The sequence below is a fragment of the Macaca mulatta genome, chromosome 20, assembly GCF_049350105.2.
Source record: "Macaca mulatta isolate MMU2019108-1 chromosome 20, T2T-MMU8v2.0, whole genome shotgun sequence".
Lineage (NCBI taxonomy): Eukaryota > Metazoa > Chordata > Mammalia > Primates > Cercopithecidae > Macaca > Macaca mulatta.
The window spans coordinates 79,750,860-79,770,325 of NC_133425.1; the positions used below are offsets into that span (position 1 = coordinate 79,750,860).

The window sequence follows — 19,466 nt, forward strand, 5'->3', positions numbered from 1 at the left end:
GAATGCACATATGTGCCGTTATGGTCAAGGCGTGTCCTCCCAAACACATGAAGCCCTAACCCCTGGTACCTGTGAACGCAGCCTTATTTGGAAATAGGGTCTTTGTCCATGCAGTCAAATTAAAATGAGGTCACACTAGAGTTGTGTGGGCCCTAACCTAATGACTGGGGTCTTTATAAGAAGAGCAGACAGAGAGGCTGGGGAATATAGCCATGTACTGGCGGAGGCAGAGACTGCTGTGATACATGCACATGCCAAGAAAGCGGAAGACTGTTGGCCACTGCCAGAAACTGGGAGAGGAAGGAAAGATCTTGCCTGCAGGGTTCAGAGGGAACTTGGCCCTGCCAGCACCTTGATTTCAGAGTTTTAGCTTCCAGAACTGAGAGAATAAATTTCAGTTGTTTTAAGCCACCCAGTTTGTGTTGGTTCTTTGTTACAGCCCTGGAAACCAAGCAGCCATGGGAAACTCACACAAAGTTGAATTGAAACTGTTTCCAATTTCTTTTATGTGACTCCCTTTCCCTCCCCTTCCCTCCCCTCCCCTCCCCTCACCTACCTTTCCCTCCCCTCCCCTTCCTTTCATCTTTCCTTCCTTCCTCTTTTTTTTTTTTTTTGTAAACAAAACTAGGATTATATTATGACCATTGTTCTGCAAAAGGTTTTTTTTTTTTTTTTGATGACATCAGTGACGTCTCCTTAGGTCAAATCATAGAACACCTCTTTTCTCTTTAATGTTATACTATTTAATTTTGTATTTTGTGTTGGAGAATTCCAATCACATGCAGAAATAGACGGAATAATGGAATGAGCCCACATGACTGTCTTACCCAGTGCCAATGAGGGGAGCCAGTCTTGACTCCTCTCTACCCCAGATTGTTTTGACACAAATCTCAGGCTTCCTAGCATTTCATCTATAAATATTTCTGCATATATATGGCTAAAGATAAGAACTCTTTAAAATATCACAATTACCATTATCATATCATAAAATATTAACAATTAGAGAAAAATCAAATATTGGCCAATATTGAGGTTCCCTTAGTGGGCTCCTAAACACGGCTTCACGCTGGTTTATTCAAATCGAGACTCAAGTGAGGTCCCAGTCTGTGCTTGGCTGGGGTCTCTGATGTTTCTCTGTAGAAACTCTGCAGGTTTCATCCTTGTGTTTTTCGTTTTGTTTTGTTTTGTTTTGAGAAGGAATTTTGCTCTTGTTGCCCAGGCTGGAGTGCAGTGGCGTGATCTTGGCTCACTGCAACCTCCGCCTCCTGAGTTCAAGTGATTCTCCCACCTCAGTCTCCTGAGTAGCTGGGATTACAGGTGCCTGCCACCACACCCAGCTAATTCTTGTATTTTTAGTAGAGACAGGCTTTCGCCACGTTGGCCAGGCTGGTCTCGAACTACTGACCTCAGGTGATCTGCCCACCTTGGCCTCCCAAAGTGCTGGGGTTGCGGTCGTGAGCCTGTGCGCCCTTGTGTTTTTGTTGTAGTTTATATGCTGGGGAGGCTGGGCTGTGTGTCCTGCAGTTCCCACAGTCCAGTGATCGTGTCCCCGTGGTGTCATTCCACGTGTCTATTATCTCCAGTATTTCCTGTAAACTGGTGGATGGGCCTTGACTAGAGGCTTGGTACAACTCGGGGGATGTTTTTGGCTGCCTGACAGCGTAGGTGCGTTACAGTTGATCAGCCTTCCCCCAATTTACCCTGAGTTTGCTTCCAGTTTTTGAGTGCATCAGCTTCCAGGTGGGCCATTCTGGGTCACGGCAATGTGCTGATTAGCAGCAGGCATGCGCCCACTTGGAGAGAAACCGTCAGTGTGTGTTGGGGTTGGGTACGGGGATGGGGGTATACCGGAACCCGCAGTTTCTGGAAACAGAGTGGGCGATCCTGTTTCCAACAAAGGATACATTAAGTGCCATTTAGATTATGGAGCTGTGTGATTGGAATCACCCCGGGGCAGATTAGACCCCTGGCCCCTGTGCATTCTTAATGAGATGGGGGGGTGCCCAGGTGAGCATCCCAGGTAGAAGTCCCCCAAATGCAGGGCAAGGAGTGGCAGCATCCATGAGCTCAGTCACCAACCCAGGGACTGTGTTTCCTGAGAGTCGCGAGACTGGAGTGAGGCAGAGCGAGCCCTCGCTCACGGTGTATTGGGTCCAGGGCTATGTCCCGGTGGCCTTGAAACACAACAGTGACCTGGAGACCTGGCTGAAGTGGGTTGAGAAGTGGATGGGAAATGAAAAGGTAGAGACAGTAAGTGTAGACACTGCTTCTAAAAGTTCGATGTTGGCAAATGAGGAAGGAGCAGCTGTATTTCCAATGCAAGGCCCAGAAAAGAGGTTATGTTTAGAGTGGAAACCCACGCTGAGATGTTTATGCGAGGAGCTAGTGAGAGGGGGATGAGGATAGAGGATGGGAGGCCAGTGAATGGGAGGCTATGGGTGTGGGGGCTGTGGGGTGGAGGGGGCTGGGACTGACACAGGTGGGACCCAGGAGAGAGTCAGGAGGACAGTTTCTAGGTGGTGGAGGGAGTTCCTGCCTGCAGCTTGTAAATGGCTTTAAAAAAAAAGAAAAAAAAGACTGGGCATGGTGGCTCACGCCTGTAATCCCAGCACTGTAGGGGGCCAAGGCAGGTGGATCACTTAAGTCCAGGGGTTCAAGACCAGCCTGGGCAATATGGCAAAACCTTGTCTCAATTAAAAATACCAAAAAAAAAAAAAAAAAAAGGCCTGGTGTGATGGCACACACCTGTAGTCCTAGCTTCTCAGGAGGCTGAGGGGGGAGAATCAAATTGCTTGAGCCTGGGAGGCAGAGGCTGTGGTGAGCCGAGATCTTGCCACTGCACTCCAGCCTGAGCAACAGAGCAAGACTCTACCTCAACAATGAAAAACAAAATTCTTATTTTATTGAGGTGAAATTCACAAAACAAAATCAACCATCTCACAGTAAACATTGTAATGGGATCTAGTATACTCACAATGTCATGTGGCCACCACTTCTATTCAGTTCTGAAAGATTTGAAAGAAACCCTGTACCATTAGCAGTTTCTCCCCATTCCCCCTTCCCCAGTCCCAATCTGCTTTCTGCTCCTATTAATTTGCCTGTTCCGGGCATTTCCTGTGAGTGGAATCACATACGGTGTGGCCTTTTGTGTCTGGCTCCTTGTGCTTAGCGTGATGTCCTCCAAGTTCATCTGTGTTGTAGCAAGTGTGTTTCCCAGGGCTGTGGTCACCGAGTACCAAAAATGTGGTGGCTTAAATGTAAATGTATTGTCTCTTTTTTTTTTTTTTTTTTTTTTTGAGACGGAGTCTCGCTCTGTCGCCCAGGCCAGAGTGCAGTGGCGCGATCTCGGCTCACTGCAAGCTCCGCCTCCCGGGTTCACACCATTCTCCTGCCTCAGCCTCCCGATATATTGTCTCACAGTTCTAGAAACTAGAAGTCAAAACTCAAGGAGTCAGGAGGGCTGTGCTCTCTCTGGAGGCGCCAGAGGAGAATCCGTTCCACACTTGTCTTTGAGCTTCCGGCATGGCCAGCAATCCTCAGCGTTCGTTGACTGCTGGACACATTACTTCAGCCTCTGCCTCCATCATCACAGGGCTGTCTCCTGCGTCTCCACATGGACTTCCTGTGTGCATGTTTATCTCTGTGCAAATTTCTCCTTTTTGCAAGAACATCACTCCTATTCGACCTCATCTGACCTTGATCACTTCTGTAAAGACCCCATCTAGATAAAGTCACATTCTGGTGTACCAGGTGTTAGGCTTTCAAAGAACGGTTTTGCAGAGGCCACAGTTTAATAACATCCGCGTGCATCAGTATTGCATTCCTGTTCAAGGCTGAGTTGATGCTCCGCTGTCTGGACGGATCACATTTTGCTTCTCCATAACCCGTGGATGGGCATTGGGCAGTGACTGACTTTTGGGTGTGATGAGCCGTGCTGCTGTGAGCACAGTCCCTGTTTCCAGCACCCTTGGTTACAGAGCTGGGAATGTGTAGGTGGCTTTTACTCACAGAGGGAAGTCGGAGGCCGCATCCTGTCCCCTTTGGGCTCTGGACTCTGCCCCCGCAGTCACAAAACACAGGGGAGTCAGGGAAGTCTCGGCAGCCAACCCTCCCTGCCCTCCAGTGTTACTGCAGCATGGCACCCTGTCACCCCATGACCTCCTCAGCCCATCTGGCTCATTCTCCAGGAACATGTGGGTGGACAGCCCTGGGCCTTCAGGTGTCCAGAGCACCTGAGAAAGGTTGGGGGCACCTGCTAGTCCCGTCCTCAAAGGCAGGGGAATGGGTGCCTTTGATCCTTTTCTTCTGGATTTCCCCTTCCCTCCCCTCCCCTCCCCTCCCCTGCCTTCCCTTTTCTTTCTTCCTTCCTTTTCTTTCTTCCTTCCCTTTTCTTTCTTTTCTTTCTTTCGACAGAGTCTTACTCTGTTGCCCAGGCTGGAGTGCAGTGGCGTGATCTTGGCTTATTGCAACCTCCGCCTTCCAGGTTCAAGCAATTCTCCCTGACTCAACCTCCTGAGTAGCTGAGATTACAGACACCTGCCACCAAGCCTGGCTAATTTTTGTATTTTTACAAAATACCATGTTGCCATTTTGGCCAGGCTGGTCTTGAACTTCTGACCTTAGGTGATCCGCCTGCCTCCGCCTCCCAAAGTGCTGGGATCACAGGTATGAGCCACCGTGTCTGGCCCTTTTCTTCTGGATTTTTATTGTGGTAAAATATACATAACATAAAATTCACCATTTTAACCATTTTTAAGGGTATTGTTCACTGGCATTAAGTATATTCCCATTGTTATGCAACCATCACCAACATTTGCCTCCAAAACTCTCATCTTTCCCAAAGAGACTCTGTAGTCATTAAACACTAACTCCCTAGCACCTGGTAACCTCTGCGCTCCTTTCTGTCTCTGTGAGTTTGACTATTTTAGGTACCTCCTGTAACTGGAATCCTATAGGATTTGTCCTTTCGGGTCTGGCTTATTTCACCAAGGCATAACGTCTTCAAGGTTCATCCATGTTGTAGCATGTGTGGGTTCTGGGTAGTCACATTGAAGGTAGTTGGACTCTTATCCTGAGAGCACTGGAACCTCTGCAAGTGTTTTCAAGCACGGAGCGTGTGTGTGTGTGTGTGTGTGTGTGTGTGTGTGTGGAGCGTGTGTGTGTGTGTGTGTGTGTGTGTGTGTGATGGGATTTACGTGTTTTGAGCCAGGCACGGTGGCTCACACCTGTAATCTCAGCACTTTCGGAGGCTGAAGCTGGCAAATCACCTGAGGTCAGAAGTTTGAGACCAGCTTGGCCAACATGGTGAAACCCCGTCTCTACTAAAAATGCAAAAACAAATTAGCGGGCCGTGGCGGTGCGTGCCTGTAGTCCCAGCCAGCTGAGGCAGGAGACTTGCTTGAACCTGGGAGGAGGAGGTTGTGGTGAGCCGAGATCACACCACTGCACCGCAGCCTGGGTGACAGAGCAAGACTCCATCTCAAAAAAAAAAAGGCAAAGGAAAAGTGAATTCGGTGTAGTGAGTCAGAAATGGCAAGGCTAAGGGCAGCTGAGGTCGTGCGGTGGATGGGGGGAGTGCCAAGCCCCCAGCCTGCCTCCACCTGTGGTGTGAGCAAGAATCAAGCACTTTATTTGGTACAACAGAACCAGATCTTGAGAATAGGGGGGAAAAGTCTTATTGTGCAATCCACATTTTTCTTTGAAGTAACTCTACAAAGAATGCAATGTTGACTTAAGGAAGACTCCCAATGGATGGCTAAGCCTGCTTAAAGATCTGTGTAATCGCTGCTGTGCTCCTGGGCACTGGGCATGAGTAAGAAGCAGCCCCAGGAAAACGAGGTGGCTAGCACAGCTTTTCTCAGCAAACAGGCATGTGGGAGGAAATGATTTGGGGTTGGGGAAGATGGCTGGCAAGAAGGAAGAGAGGGCTTTGAAATGTCTGTTACAGCTAAAGGAGGAAGTTACTCAATACCTCTCCTGCTTCCTCCTTCCCAGTTTCCAGTAACCTGGTGGAAAAGGAAAAGATTCTTATCACGTCCTAGGTATCAGGACACTAGGAATGGTTTTGCAAAAATGCCTCACACTTTCCTATTTCTGAGGTCTCCTTTGTATTAGCAAAGCCTCCCAAAACCTCCAGGTGTCTCACGTGGCTTCTTTCCAGGCCCGTGAGTCTCAACACAGAGTTCTGAGACTTCCAGAACTTCGTTGTGTTTCCCCTCCACTTTTCTTGGGTTATTTAAAATGTCCCATAGAACCAGGCTGTGATACCGCCTATCGTCAGCAGGAGGCACTCTCTGCAATATGGTGCATACTTGATGGAGAATCCTGGAAGTCTGAGGTTCAGGATTCTAAATATGTATATTGTTGCCCTACTCTGTCCGCTTACAAGTTTCAATTCTGTTAATAAGTTTGCTCAGCCTGGGCAACATAGGGAGACCCTGTCTCTACAAAATAGTAAAAAATTAGCCAGGCATCACAGCATATACCTGTGGCCCCAGTTATTCAGGAGGCTAAAGCAAGAGGATCACCTGAGACTGGGAGGTTGAGGCTGCGGAGAGCTATGATTGCACCACTGCACTCCAGCCTGGGTGACCAAAAAAAAAAAAAAAAAAAAAAAATGCTTAAAAATAGATGCATCAGTATTAGCCAACAACTAACAACTGGAACCCAGATGTTCATCAACAGGAGAACAAATACATTGTGATCTACTCATACAGTGGAATACTAAGCTGCTGTGAAAATTAGCATACTATTGCTACATGCAACATCTTGTATAAATCTCACTAACAACGTTGAGTGAAAGCAATCAGACAAGAAAGCATGTATGAGTGTATACTGCATGTCACCATTTCCATAAAGTTCAAACCCCAGCAAACCGAATCTATGAGGATTGAAACCGTGACAGCATTTACCCCTCAGGTAGGTAGGTAGGCCAAGGGAGCATCTGGGGACCAGTTATATCTGTTTTTAATTTGGAGGCTGGTTATAAGGGTTAGTTTGTGAGCTGTACACGTATTCACACTTTGTGTGTATGTTATGCTTTAAACACACACACACACACACACACATCTGGCTGGGCTCAATGGCTCACACCTATAATCCCAGCACTTTGGGAGGCCGAGGCAAGCGGATCACCTGAGGTCAGGAGTTTGAGACCAACCTAGCCAACATGGTGAAACCTCGTCTCTACTAAAAGTACCAAAAAAATTAGCCGAGTGTGGTGATGCGTACCTGTAATCCCAGCTACTTGGGAGGCTGAGACAGGAGAATCTCTTGAAGCCAGGAAGTGGAGGTTGTGGTGAACTGAGATCATGCCACTGCATTCCAGGCTGGGTGACAGAGTGAGACTCCATCTCAAAAAAATAAAATAATAAAAATAAAAATAAATTTTAAAATGCATCAGTACAAAAGTTCAATCTGCTGAACAGCAACCCTGCTCTTTTCACAGATTGATGAACAGAGTGAGCTGAAAGCTATCGAGAAAGAGAAGAAGGTGACAGCCCTGCCCCCCAAGGAAGCCTGCAAATGCCAGAAAGAGGATTTGGCCAAAGCGTTTTGTGTAAGAATTGAATTTGCATCTGGTGCTAATTGTGATAAGGTTTTATGTTTAAAAGAAAGCAACACAAATCCCTGAACAGTGCTTTGAAATTCTGTGTTATAACCAATTTTGTCATCAAGGTTGGAAAATATTGTTGATGTTGAATGGTTCAGATTCCACAGGTAGAGTATCAGTACTTGTCAGTAGAGCTCATGTTCACTAGGCCCTTACCATCCTTTCAGACACTGTACGCTGCTTCTCTTCAGCCTCACATTTCTTGGCAAAAACATGAAGGGATGAAAGATGAAGTTGAGATGCAGAAAGTAGCCACAGCCGTGTTAGAGGTAGCACAGCCCAGTGTGGAGTCCAGCTGTTTCACATCAAAGCCCAGACTCTTCATCATCCGGTATTCCCACCTGTTGTCTTTTATAATGCGTGGAGTTGCCAGGTACTAAAACCAAATTCTCCCAAGTTTCTCAAGTGAGTTTGAATTCCTGGCCAGTGCAAGACAAGAAACATTTGCATCGCACACAAATGTGTGTGTGCATGCGTGCGTGCACGTGCGTACTCACCACTACACTTTGGGAGAGCAGATAAAAAGCCCCCAGTAAAAGGGCACACGCTACAATTTCAGAAAGTTGGAAGCCAATGTTTGATGTGTCTTTTCTTGAGAGTAACTCAAGTCTGTTAAAATTTAAGTCCTGTGTATTAGTATTTGGAGAGGGGGAAGAAGTATTTCTTCTCTGCCTAGACATTGTCCCTACCTAGAAAATGAGCTAGATTTTCTTTCACTATTCAAAAGAATCTAGAAATCAGTTCTATTTTCCCCGTTTTCTCTACCAGCAAGTACAGTTTGCTTGTTATGTGCTTTTTAAAAACAAGGACACTTTTGTTGTGACCAGAACAACAAAGTTTCCTGCCATTATTACTCATAAATCAGCTGTATTTAATGAATTTGTTTACAGAAAGAACTTGAATGGTGTTGGGCACAATATAATTGTTTTAGCTACTGTTTCTTTTTTAATTTTTGTGGGTACATAGTAGGTATATATTTATGGGTTCCAGAGATACAGTGTATCTCTGTATGCCTTTGATACAGGCATCCACTGTGTAATAATCACATCAGGGTAAACAGGGTCTCCATCACCTCAAGCATTTATCCTTTGTGTTACAAGTCATCCACTTACACTCTTTTAGTTATTTTTAAATGTACAATTAAATTATTTTTGACAACAATCACCCTGTTGTGCCAGCAAATACTAGGTCTTATTTATTCTTTCTAACTATATTTTTTGTACCCATAACCCTCTCTACTTTCTCCCAACTACCCTTACCAGGCCCTGGTAACCATCCTACTGTCTCCATGAGTTCAGTTATTTTAATTTTTAGCTCCCACAAATCAGTGAGAACCTGCAAAGTTTGCCTTTCTGCGCCTGGAGGTCACTATGTTATTTCACTTAATATAATGACCTCCAGGTCCATCCATATTGTTGCAAATGACAGGATCTCATTCTTTTTTATGGGTGCATAGTACTCCATTGTGTATATGTACCACATTTTCTTTATTCATTCATCTGTTGATGGGCACTTAGGCTCCTTCCAAACCTTGGCTATTGTGAATAGTACTGCGATAAACATGGGAGTATAGACAGCTCTTCAATATTCTGATTTCCTTTCTTTTGGTTATGTGTCTAGGAGTGGGATTGCGGATCATATAATAGTTGTATTTTTAGTTTTTAGTTTTTGTTTTGTTTTGTTTTGTTTTGTTTGAGACAGAGTCTCTCTCTGTTGCCCAGGCTGGACTGCAGTGGTGCGATCGCAGCTCACTGCAAGCTCCACCTCCCGGGTTCATGCCATTCTCATGCCTCAGCCTCCCGAGTAGCTGGGACTACAGGCACCTGCCAGCACGCCCAGCTAATCTTTTTGTATTTTTAGTAGAGACGGGATTTCACCGTGTTAGCCAGGATAGTGTCTATCTCCTGACCTCATGATCCACCCGCCTCTGCCTCCCAAAGTGCTGGGATTACAGGCATGAGCCACCGCGCCCAGCATATTTTTAAGTGTTTTGAGGAACCCTCCAAACTGTTCGCTAGAGTTGTACTAATTTACATTCCTACCAACAGTGTACAAGGGTTCCCTTTTCTCCACATCCAGGATTTGTTATTGCCTGACTTTTGGATAAAAGCCATTTTAACTGTGGTGAGATGATATCTCATTGTAGTTTCGATTTGCATTTCTCTGATGGTCAGTGATGGTGAGCACCTTTTCATGTACCTGTTTGCCATTCCTGTGTCTTCTTTTGAGAAATGTCTATCCAGATCTTTTGGCCCATTTTAAAATCAGATTATTAGGTTTTCTCCTGTAGAGTTGTTTGAGCTCCTTATACATTCTGGTTGTTAATCCCGTGTCAGATGGGTAGTTTGCAAATATTTTCTCCTATTCTGTGGGTTGTCTCTTCACTTTGTTGATGATTTCCTTTGCCGTGCAGAAGCTTTTTAACTTGATGTAATTCCATTTATCCATTTTTGCTTTGGTTGCCTGTGCTTGTAGGATACTATTCAAGAAATCTTTGCCCAGTTCAATGTCCTGGAGAATTTCCCCAATGATCTCTTGGTAGTTTCATAGTCTGTGATCTTAGATTTAAGTCTTTAATCTTTTTTCTTTTTCTTTTTCTGTTTTTTTTGAGATGGAGTCTTACTTTGTTGCCCAGGCTGGAGCAAGGTAGTGCAATCTCAGCTCACTACAACCTCCGTCTCCTGGGTTCAAGCGATTCTCCTGCCTCAGCCTCCTGTAGTAGCTGGAATTTACAGGCATGCACAGCCACTCCCAGCTAATTTTTGTATTTTTAGTAGAGATGGGGTTTTGCCATGTTGGCCAGGCTGGTCTGGAACTCCTGACCTCAGGTAATCTGCCCACCTTGCCTTTAATCCATTTTGATTTGATTTTTGTTGATAATGAGAGAGAGAGGTCAAATTTTACTCTTCTGCATATGGAAATTTCGTTTTCCCAGTACCATTTATCAAAGAGATTGCCCTTTCCCCGGTGGATGTTCTTGACACCTCTGTCAAAAATGAGTTCACTGTAGATGTATGGATTTATATCTGGGTTCTCTATTATGTTTCACTGATCTCTGTATCTGTTTTTATGTCAGTACCATGCCTTTTTGGTTACTAAAGCTCTGTAACATAATTTAAAGTCAGGTAATATGATTCCTCCAGTGTTGTTCTTTTTCCTTAAGATAGCTTTGGCTATTCTGGGTCTTTTGAAGTTCCATATAAATTTTAAAATTGTTTTTTCTATTTCTGTTGAGAATGTCATTGGTATTTTGATAGGGATTCCATTAAATCTATAGATTGCTTTGGGTAGTATGGACATTTTAATGATATTGATTTTTCCAACCCATGAACATGGAATATTTTTCCATTTTTCTGTGTCTTCTTTAGTTTCTTGCATCAACGTTTTATAGTTTTCATTGTAGAGATTTTTACTTCAAGTTAATTCCTAGATATTTAATTTGTAGCTCTCATAAATGGGATTACCTAATTGATTTCTTTTTCAGATTGCTTTCTCATAGCATATAGCAATGCTACTGATCTTTGTAATTTGAGTTTGTACCCTCCAACTTTCCTGATTTTGTTTATGAGTTCTAGCAGCTTTAGGTGGAGTCTTTAGGTTTTTTCAAATATAAGATCATATCATCTGCACACAAGAATAATTTGATTTCTTCCTTTCCAATTTAGATGCCCTTTATTTGTTACTCTTGTCTGATTGCTCCAGCTAGAACTTACAGTACTCTGTTGAATAACGGTGGTAAAAGTGGGCATCCTACGGAAAAGCTTTCAGTTTTTCCTCATTCAATATGACACTAGCCCTGGGTCTGTTATGTATGTTTTTTATTATGTTGAGATATGTTCCTTCTATACCCAGTTTTTTTTAGGGTTTTTATCATGAAGGGATGTTGAATTTTGTCAAATGTTTTTTCAGTATTAATTGAAATAATCATATGGTTTTTGTCTTTCATTCTGTTGATAAGATGTGTCACATTAATTGATTCGTATATGTTGAGCCATCCTTGAACCCTTGGGATAAATCCCACTTGGTCATGATGAATTTTCATTTTAATGTGTTACTGCATTTAATTTGCTTGTATCTTGCTGAAGATTTTTGCATCAATAGTCATCAGTGATATTGGCCAGTAGTTTTCTTTTTTAAATGTGTCTTTGTCTGGTTTTGGTATCCAGGTAATACTGGCCTCATAGAATGAAAGTATTTCCTACTCATCTATTGTTCAGAATAATTTGAGTAGCATTGGTATTGCTTCCTTGAATGTTTGGTAGAATTCAGCAGTGAAGCCATTGGGTCCTGGGCTTTTCCTAACTGGAAGCCTTTTTATTATGGCTTCGATTGTATTACTGTTATTGGCCTATTCAGGTTTTGGATTTCTTCATGGTTCAATCTGGGTAGGGTCTGTGTGTGTAGGAATGTATCCATTTCTTCTATATTTTCCAATTTATTGGCCTATAGTTGCTCCTGGTAGCCACTACTGGCCCTTTGACTTTCTGTGATATAATTTGTAAAGCCTCCTTTTTCATTTCTGTTTGTATTTATTTGGTTCTTCTCTCTTTTTTTCTTAGCATGGCTAAAGGTTTGTCAGTTTTGTTTATCATTTCAAAAAATATTCTTGTTTCTTAAGACAGGTCTATTTTTTAAAATGTCTGATTGTGGTAAATACACGACATAAAATTTACCATCTTAACCATGTTTTTTTTTTTTTTTCCAAGACATGGTCTCACTCTGTTGCCCAGGCTCGAGTCCAGTGCTGCAATCAAGGCCCGGTGAAGTCTACACCTCCTGGGCTTAATCCTCCTGCCTCAGCCTCCTGAGTAGCTGAGACTACAGGAGTCTGCCACCACAACGGGCTGTTTTTTTAAATTTTTTGTAGAGCCAAGATCATGCTATATTGCCCAGACTAGCCTTGAACTCCTGGGTTCAGCGATCTCCCCACCTCAGCCTCCTAAAGTGTGAGTCACTGTGCCCGGCCTTAATCATTGTGAAGTGTACATTGTAGTTGCATTAAGTACATTCACACTGTGGCACAGCCATCGTCATTCTCTATCTCCAGAATTTTTTTTTTTACATTTATCAGTTTATTATAGTTTTTTGTTTTGCCTTGTTTTGTTTTGTTTGAGATGGAGTTTCGTTCTTGTTGCCTAGGCTGCAGTGCAATGGCACAATCTCAACTTACTGCAACCTCTGCCTCCCAGGTTCATGCGATTCTCCTGCTTCAGCCTTCTGAGTGGTTGGGATTACAGCCACACGCCACCACGCCTGTCTAATTTTGTATTTTTAGTAGAGACAGGGTTTCTCCCTGTTGGTCAGGCTGGTCTCGAACTCCCGACCTCAGGCGATCTGCCTGCCTTGGCCTCCCAAAGTGCTGGGATTACAGGCGTAAGCCACCAAGCCCTGCCAGTTTATTATAAAGGCAAAGGATACAGATGAAGAGACGCATAGGGCAGGTAATCGGGGAAGGGGCGCAGAGCTTCCATGCCCAGTGCTGCTGTGATCGTAGCTGTTCAAACATCTCCCTGGGTGCCACTCTCCAGGCACATCCCCGTGTTTAGCTACGTGAAAACTCACTGAATCCTATCTTTGGGTTTTTAGGGAAGCTTCATGACATCATTTCTTCCCCTAGATTATAGGGTGGCACCCTCTCATGGGAGGGTCTTAAGACCCACAGTCAGTAAGGCGGGAGCACATTAGCATCTCCAGTATTCTTTTCATCTTGTACAACAGTCTGTCTCCATTAAACACTCACTCCCATCCCCTCTCCCTCCAGCCTCTGGCATCCACCATTCTGCTTTCTGTCTCTATGAATTTGACTAGTCTATGTAATTCATATGTGGAATCAACAGAATTTGTCTTTTTGTGACTGGCTTATTTCACTTAACTTCATCCTCAAGGTTCAACTTAAAGGTATATCCATGTTGTAGCACGTGTCAGCATTTTCTTTCATTCTGAGGCTAAATACTATTTCAATGTGTGTGTACACCACGTTTCACGCATTCATTCTCCCTCGACAGATTGGTGGGTTGTTTCACCCTTTTTGCTTTTGTGAACAGTGCTATGGACGTGGTTGTACAAACATCCTTGGAGACCCACTAGCAGTTCCTTTGGGTATATACCCCAAAGTGGAATTGCTGGATCTGGTAACTCCCTTTTTAATTTTTTGAGGAACAACTACACAGTTTCCATAACAGCTGTACCATTTTACATTCCCAAGACTTATTTTTTTAAAAGAAGAAAATATGTGTTTCTGCATTGCTGGAAGTCCACACTGCAGTTCCATTTGTTGAAATTTAAGACCAGAGTCATAGTCATCTTTTCTGCTGTAATTATAGTGGTCACTGGCCTTTTCCTCCTCTCTCTGCCCCATCTGCATGGGGTCTTTGAACAAGTCCCAGCACCTTGGTGGACAAGCCCATGTCCCTGGCCCATCATGGAAGCCACTCCCTTCCAGAGTGGGAGTCTGTACCTTGTTGCCTCATTCCTTGCTGGGCCCATCAGTGAGCTTGTGCCTAACCTCTCCTTCCAGGTGGACTTAAACACTGGGCTGTCGGAGTTCTCGGTGACGCAGCGCCGGCTGGCCCATGGCTGGAATGAGTTTGTTGCTGACAACAGTGAACCTGTGTGGAAGAAATACCTGGATCAGGTAGGACCAGAGGTGTCATTCTTTGCATTAACAAGCATAAGCCAGGGAGGGTGGGGCAGCCATTCCATCTTTCAATGTTGGTGGAGAGCATCCTTGGACAGGACAGCTCCTGCCCCTTTTGCACTGTCCCAGCCAGCCTGAGCATCAACCATGAGCAAATCACTAACTCCCCAGGCAGCCGCGTTCAGGAAAAACAGTGATCACATTCGTACACAGTTGAGCAGGCCCCGGGCCCCACGCTAAGTGAGTAAGTGAATAAGTAAGCATGCACTTACTAATCCTCCTCCTAATCCGGGCTTTGCACTTGAGGAAGGAGAAGTACAGAGGTTGAAAGATTTCCCCCGAGTTGCCAGGTTTAGCAAATAACAATATAGGATGCCCTACAAATTTCAATTGCAGGCTGGGCGTGGTGGCTCACGCCTGTAATCCAAGCACTTTGGGAGGCTGAGGTGGGTGGATCACTTGAGCCCAGGAGTTCAAGACCAGCCCGGCCAACATGGTGAAACCCCGTCTGTTCTAAAAATATAAAAACTGGCCGGATGTGGTAGTGCCATGCCTGTAATCCCAGCTACTCAGGAGGCTAAGTGGGAGGATTGTTGGAACTTGGGAGGTGGAGGCTGCAGGTGGGTGAACTGAGATTGTGCCACTGCGCTCCAGTCTGGACAACAGAGTGAGACCCTGTCTTAAACAACAACAGCAACAACAAGAACAACAACAAAAGTGAATTTCAGATAGATAAACAAGCAACTTCTAGTATAAGTGTGTCCCAAATATTACAGTGGACATGCTTATACTAAAAAGAAAAAGTTCCTTGTTTATCTGAAATTCAGATTTAACTGGGTGTCCTATAGAATCTGTAACCTGAGCCCAAAGTCACATAGCAGCGAGGAGCAGGGCAGAGAAGTGCAGCCAGGGAGCTGCACCCAGAGCCCCTTCCTTTGCTAGCTGCTGCCATCCGTGCTGGCGCGGTGCTGAATGAAAGGCACACAGTCAAATGCCTGGAAGCCACTAAGAAGAGGAAAGAGAAAACTGCAATTGACATGGCTCCAAGTTTCAGTCTAGAAGTCGGCAGCCCCCGCCACCTTTGCAGGACCAGTTCAGAAAGGCCCAGTGAACGGGCAGAATTTTCCAGGTGCCTGAGGGCATTTAGATGGCCTTAGATCCCCTTTTCCAGCCTTTTGCATGCTCTTGGCGCCATACCTGACATCCCCTTCTTCATTCTCTGGCCCCTGGGCTTCCCCTGGCTTCAGCTGCTTTCCTATTGGCTCTGTGTTTACAGCTTCCTCCATTGGTCGATTCCGGAACCAATCACAGTCCTCCGTGCAGCATCCTCTGTCTCCACTCTCCTTGAGGTCCCCGCCCTGATTGTGGCTCAGTTCTCAGTGTTCTGGGAATGTTATTCATCGATGCGTTTTGGCACCAAAATAGGCTTCTGGGTATGCAGGTCGTTCTGGCTAGCCCAGAAGCTTCCTAAAACTGCAGAACTGAGAAGAGGCAGTGGAGGCTCCCGGAAGCTGGGGTCCAGGGAAGGAGGCTGAGTGTGAGCTGTGAGGGAGGACCTCCCCTCTGCGGCTGGAGGCCTCTTTGCTCTGCCCTGGCACCTCTTCCACTAGGACCCACTCCCCCACTTCCCCTGGTTGTCCTCCTTCCACTCTGCCCTGTCGAAACCCACTGTGAACATCTTCCTTCGCACCAAGGATCCTCTTCCAGCATCCACCCAGGGTGTTCCTCAGAATGAAATCTCTTAAATTTCTTGAGAGCAGAGGACCTGCTCATTCATCTTCCAGCTTGTCGGTTCAGCATCTGTGGGAATCCTTGTAGGACTGGACGGGAGCTCCTGACGGGCTGGGTTTTCCTGCCCTTGAGTATACAGATCCTTTCTGCACTCCCTTATTAATTCCTTACGTGTGTTGAGTTCCTCCTGCGTGCCAAATGTCGTGATTCTCCTATCTTTCCCCCAGTGACAGGGAACTCATTACCTCACAAGGCAGCCCTATTCCTCTGCCTCAGGAGTCTCACCATTAGGAATTCTACCTTAACACGACCTAAGCCTCTGGACGCGATGGCAGGGAGGCACTAGGCTGGTGCTCTGAGGAGGTGGCGTCTGGGCAGAGACCTGAGTGAAATGAGAAGAGAAGCAGTGTGAGGATGTGGATGGAGGACGTTGCTGGAGGGCAGGGTGCAGAGGTCCTGAAGCGCCAGGAGCTTGGCAGCCTGAGAATTAAGGTGCCCAGACCTGGTGCATTATTATTACTTTTTTTCTGAGATAGGGTTTCTTTGCTGTCCAAGCAGGAGTGCAGTGGCACACCACGGTTCACTGCAGCCTCAATTTCTCAGGCCCAAGTGATCCTCCTGCCTTAGCCTTCTGATTATCTGGGACCACAGGTGCACATCACCATGCCCAGCTAACTTTTTCATTTTCTTTTTGTAAAGATGGGATTTTGCTGTGTTTCCCAGGCTGGATTAAAACTGCTGGGCTCAAGCAATCCTCCCATTTCAGCCTCCCAAAGGGCTGGGATTACAGTGTGAGCCCCTGCGCCCAGCCCTTGTTGCTAGTTGAACTCTCTTCCTCATCCTGATCTGTGGTCTGCCTTCTGAATCCGGTTTGATGTGTTTGCATTTCTTTTCAATCCTCTGGAACATGAGCTACCATGAGATGTCTCTGCAATGAAGGGGCAGGTATATAAAATAAAGTAAAAATACTGTCAGGAAGTTTTGGGAACAGCTGTTTTAAAGAGGGACGTCATTGGAGTCCCTAGAGGCTGTGACAGGAGCAGGTTGGCACCAAGTTTGGTGACTGGGATGTGCAGCATTTGGGGAGCTGGTGTGGTGAGAGAGGACCCTTGGCTGTTCTGAGCCAGGACTGGCATCTTGCTGAAGATCTGGCCTGGAGCGTCATGGGGATGGGGAGAGGCAAGGCCAAGAACTCAAAGGCAGGGCCAAGGCCGGTGTCTTCAGGGCGTCAGTGTCAGGACGACTCCAGGAGGGTCAGTGGGGTGGAGTTCCAGGCAGAGGAGGACCACTTCATGGGGTGGCCTCCCCAGCTCTCGGTCACCATGGTGTTGACCTGGAAGCCTGGCCTTGAACTGAGATCCCTGTCACACAAGCTTCTGCACAGTAAGAAACCCATTCTGGTCCCTGAGACTAAAGAATGTGCCCCACCCTGTTATTTCCTCTTCAGTTTAAGAACCCCCTGATCCTGCTGCTACTGGGCTCTGCCCTGGTGAGTGTCCTCACCAAGGAGTATGAGGATGCCGTCAGCATTGCCATGGTGAGTTCCCTGACAGCGCTTGGCTCCTGGGCGGGCAGCCACAGGTCTGCTGAGTCTCTGCTTGTAACTATATACAAAGAAAAAAAACAGTTTGCTGTAGGCATGGGGAAAAGGAACGTACAGAAGAAACAAAGGAAAGCAAATCCACGTCCTTCTTTACCCTAATATCAAGGTGTCCTGGTTTATTCGGCCGCCACTTGCTTGGTGGACACACAGGTGCTTCTGGGTCTTTGCTAGAGCAGTGTTGCAGGGAATTCCTTACCCATGACCCTGGGATGCGGGGAGTAGAGCCTGGGCTGTGCATATTTGCCTTCCGAAGAACAACACCCTTGATCCATTACCCAGAGATAACCACTGAGCACTCATTTTTTTTTATTTAGATGAAATTCACATAATAAAATATTGACTATTTCACAGTGAACAATTCAGTGGAATTGAGTACATTCATGACATGTTGCAACCACCTCCTCTGCCTGGTTCCAAAACATTTTCATCACCCCAGAAGGAAACCCTGTGCTCACCAGTCACTCACTTCCTGTCGCCCTCCTGCCAGCCCTTGGCAACCACCCATCTGCTTCTATCTCTGTGGGTTGACCTGTTCTGGATATGTCACAGAAACAGATTCAGACGGATGAGTTCGTGTCCTTTGCAGGGACATGGATGAAGCTGGAAACCATCATTCTAAGCAAACTATCACAAGGACAGAAAACCAAACACTGCGTGACCCACTCATAGGTGGGAGTTGAACAGTGAGAACACAGGGCGTGGAACATCACACACTGGGGCCTCTCATAGGGTGAGGGCCCTGGGGGAGGGACAGCATTAGGAGAAATATCTAATGTAAATGGCGAGTTGATGGGTGCAGCAAACCAACATGGCACATGTATACCTGTGTAGCAAACCTGCACATTCTGCACATGTATCCTAGAACTTTAATAAGAAAAAAATTGATTCAGACAGTACATGACCTTTTGTGTCTGGCTTCTCCTGAGCACATTTTTTTTTTCTTTTTTTCTTTTTTTTGAGACAGAGTCTTGCTCTGTCGCCCAGGCTGGACAGCAGTGGCATGATCTCAGCTCACTACAACCTCTGCTTCCCGGGTTCAAGCAATTCTCCTGCCTCAGCCTCCTGAGTAGCTGGGATTACAGGTGCCCGCCATCATGCCTGGCTAATTTTTATATTTTTGGTAGAGATGGGATTTCCCTGTGTTGGCCAGGCTGGTCTCAAACTCTTGACCTCGAGTGATCTTCCTGCCTTGGCCTCCCAAATAGTTGGGATTATAGGCGTGAGCCACCATGCCTGGCCTGAGCACCTTTTGATGGCTGTCATTCCCCACTTCTTTCTGTTCGTTCCAGCTGGTCTTTTAAAATACAAACACTCATTCCACATGATGGAATTTGCTACTTCCAATTAAAAGGCTGGGGTAGGCTGGGCGCGGTGGCTCACGCCTGTAATCCCAGCACTTTGGGAGGCCAAGGGGGAGCAGATCACAAGGTCAGGAGATCAAGACCATCCTGGCCAACATGGTGAAACCGCATCTCCACTAAAAATACAAAACAATCGGCTGGGCATGGTGGCATGTGCCTGTGGTCCCAGCTACTTGGGAGGCCGAGGCAGGAGAATTGCTTGAAACCGGGAGGCAGAGGTTGCAGTGAGCAGAGATCGCACTCCAGCCTGGTGACAGAGACTCCATCTCAAAAAAAAAAAAAAAAAGACTGGAGTAAGATCCACATCTGCTATGGTGAAGGGTGTTTGCAGTATGTTCAGTGAAAATGGCAGTTTATAAAAGAATATGTCCATATTATATGATGCGGTGCCTTAAGTGTGTCTACGTAGAAAAATCTAGATGGGTACTCCAAAATGTGCGCTTCTGGGTAGTAGAAGATAGTGTCCATTTTTTCCTCCTCTTTTGGCTAGTATATTTTCTAAATTTCTGCACTGTGCACTTA

At 45.8% G+C, this 19,466-nt stretch overlaps 1 protein-coding gene across 9 annotated transcripts in view; it reads left to right on the plus strand.

Annotated features, from left to right (window-relative positions):
- Positions 1-19,466, plus strand: part of ATP2C2 (ATPase secretory pathway Ca2+ transporting 2) — an 88,871-nt gene that overhangs the window by 22,129 nt on the left and 47,276 nt on the right. For 6 of the 9 annotated variants that reach the window (XM_077987004.1, XM_077987005.1, XM_077987006.1 and 3 more), the window contains 3 exons: positions 7,448-7,558; positions 14,130-14,246; positions 17,428-17,517. In XM_077987004.1, the coding sequence (XP_077843130.1) occupies positions 7,448-7,558; positions 14,130-14,246; positions 17,428-17,517 (318 nt within the window). Of the gene's footprint in view, positions 1-7,447; positions 7,559-14,129; positions 14,247-15,620; positions 15,683-17,427; positions 17,518-19,466 lie in introns of those variants that run through there. The other 3 variants (XM_077987007.1, XM_077987010.1, XM_077987008.1) reach the window with 2 other exon arrangements.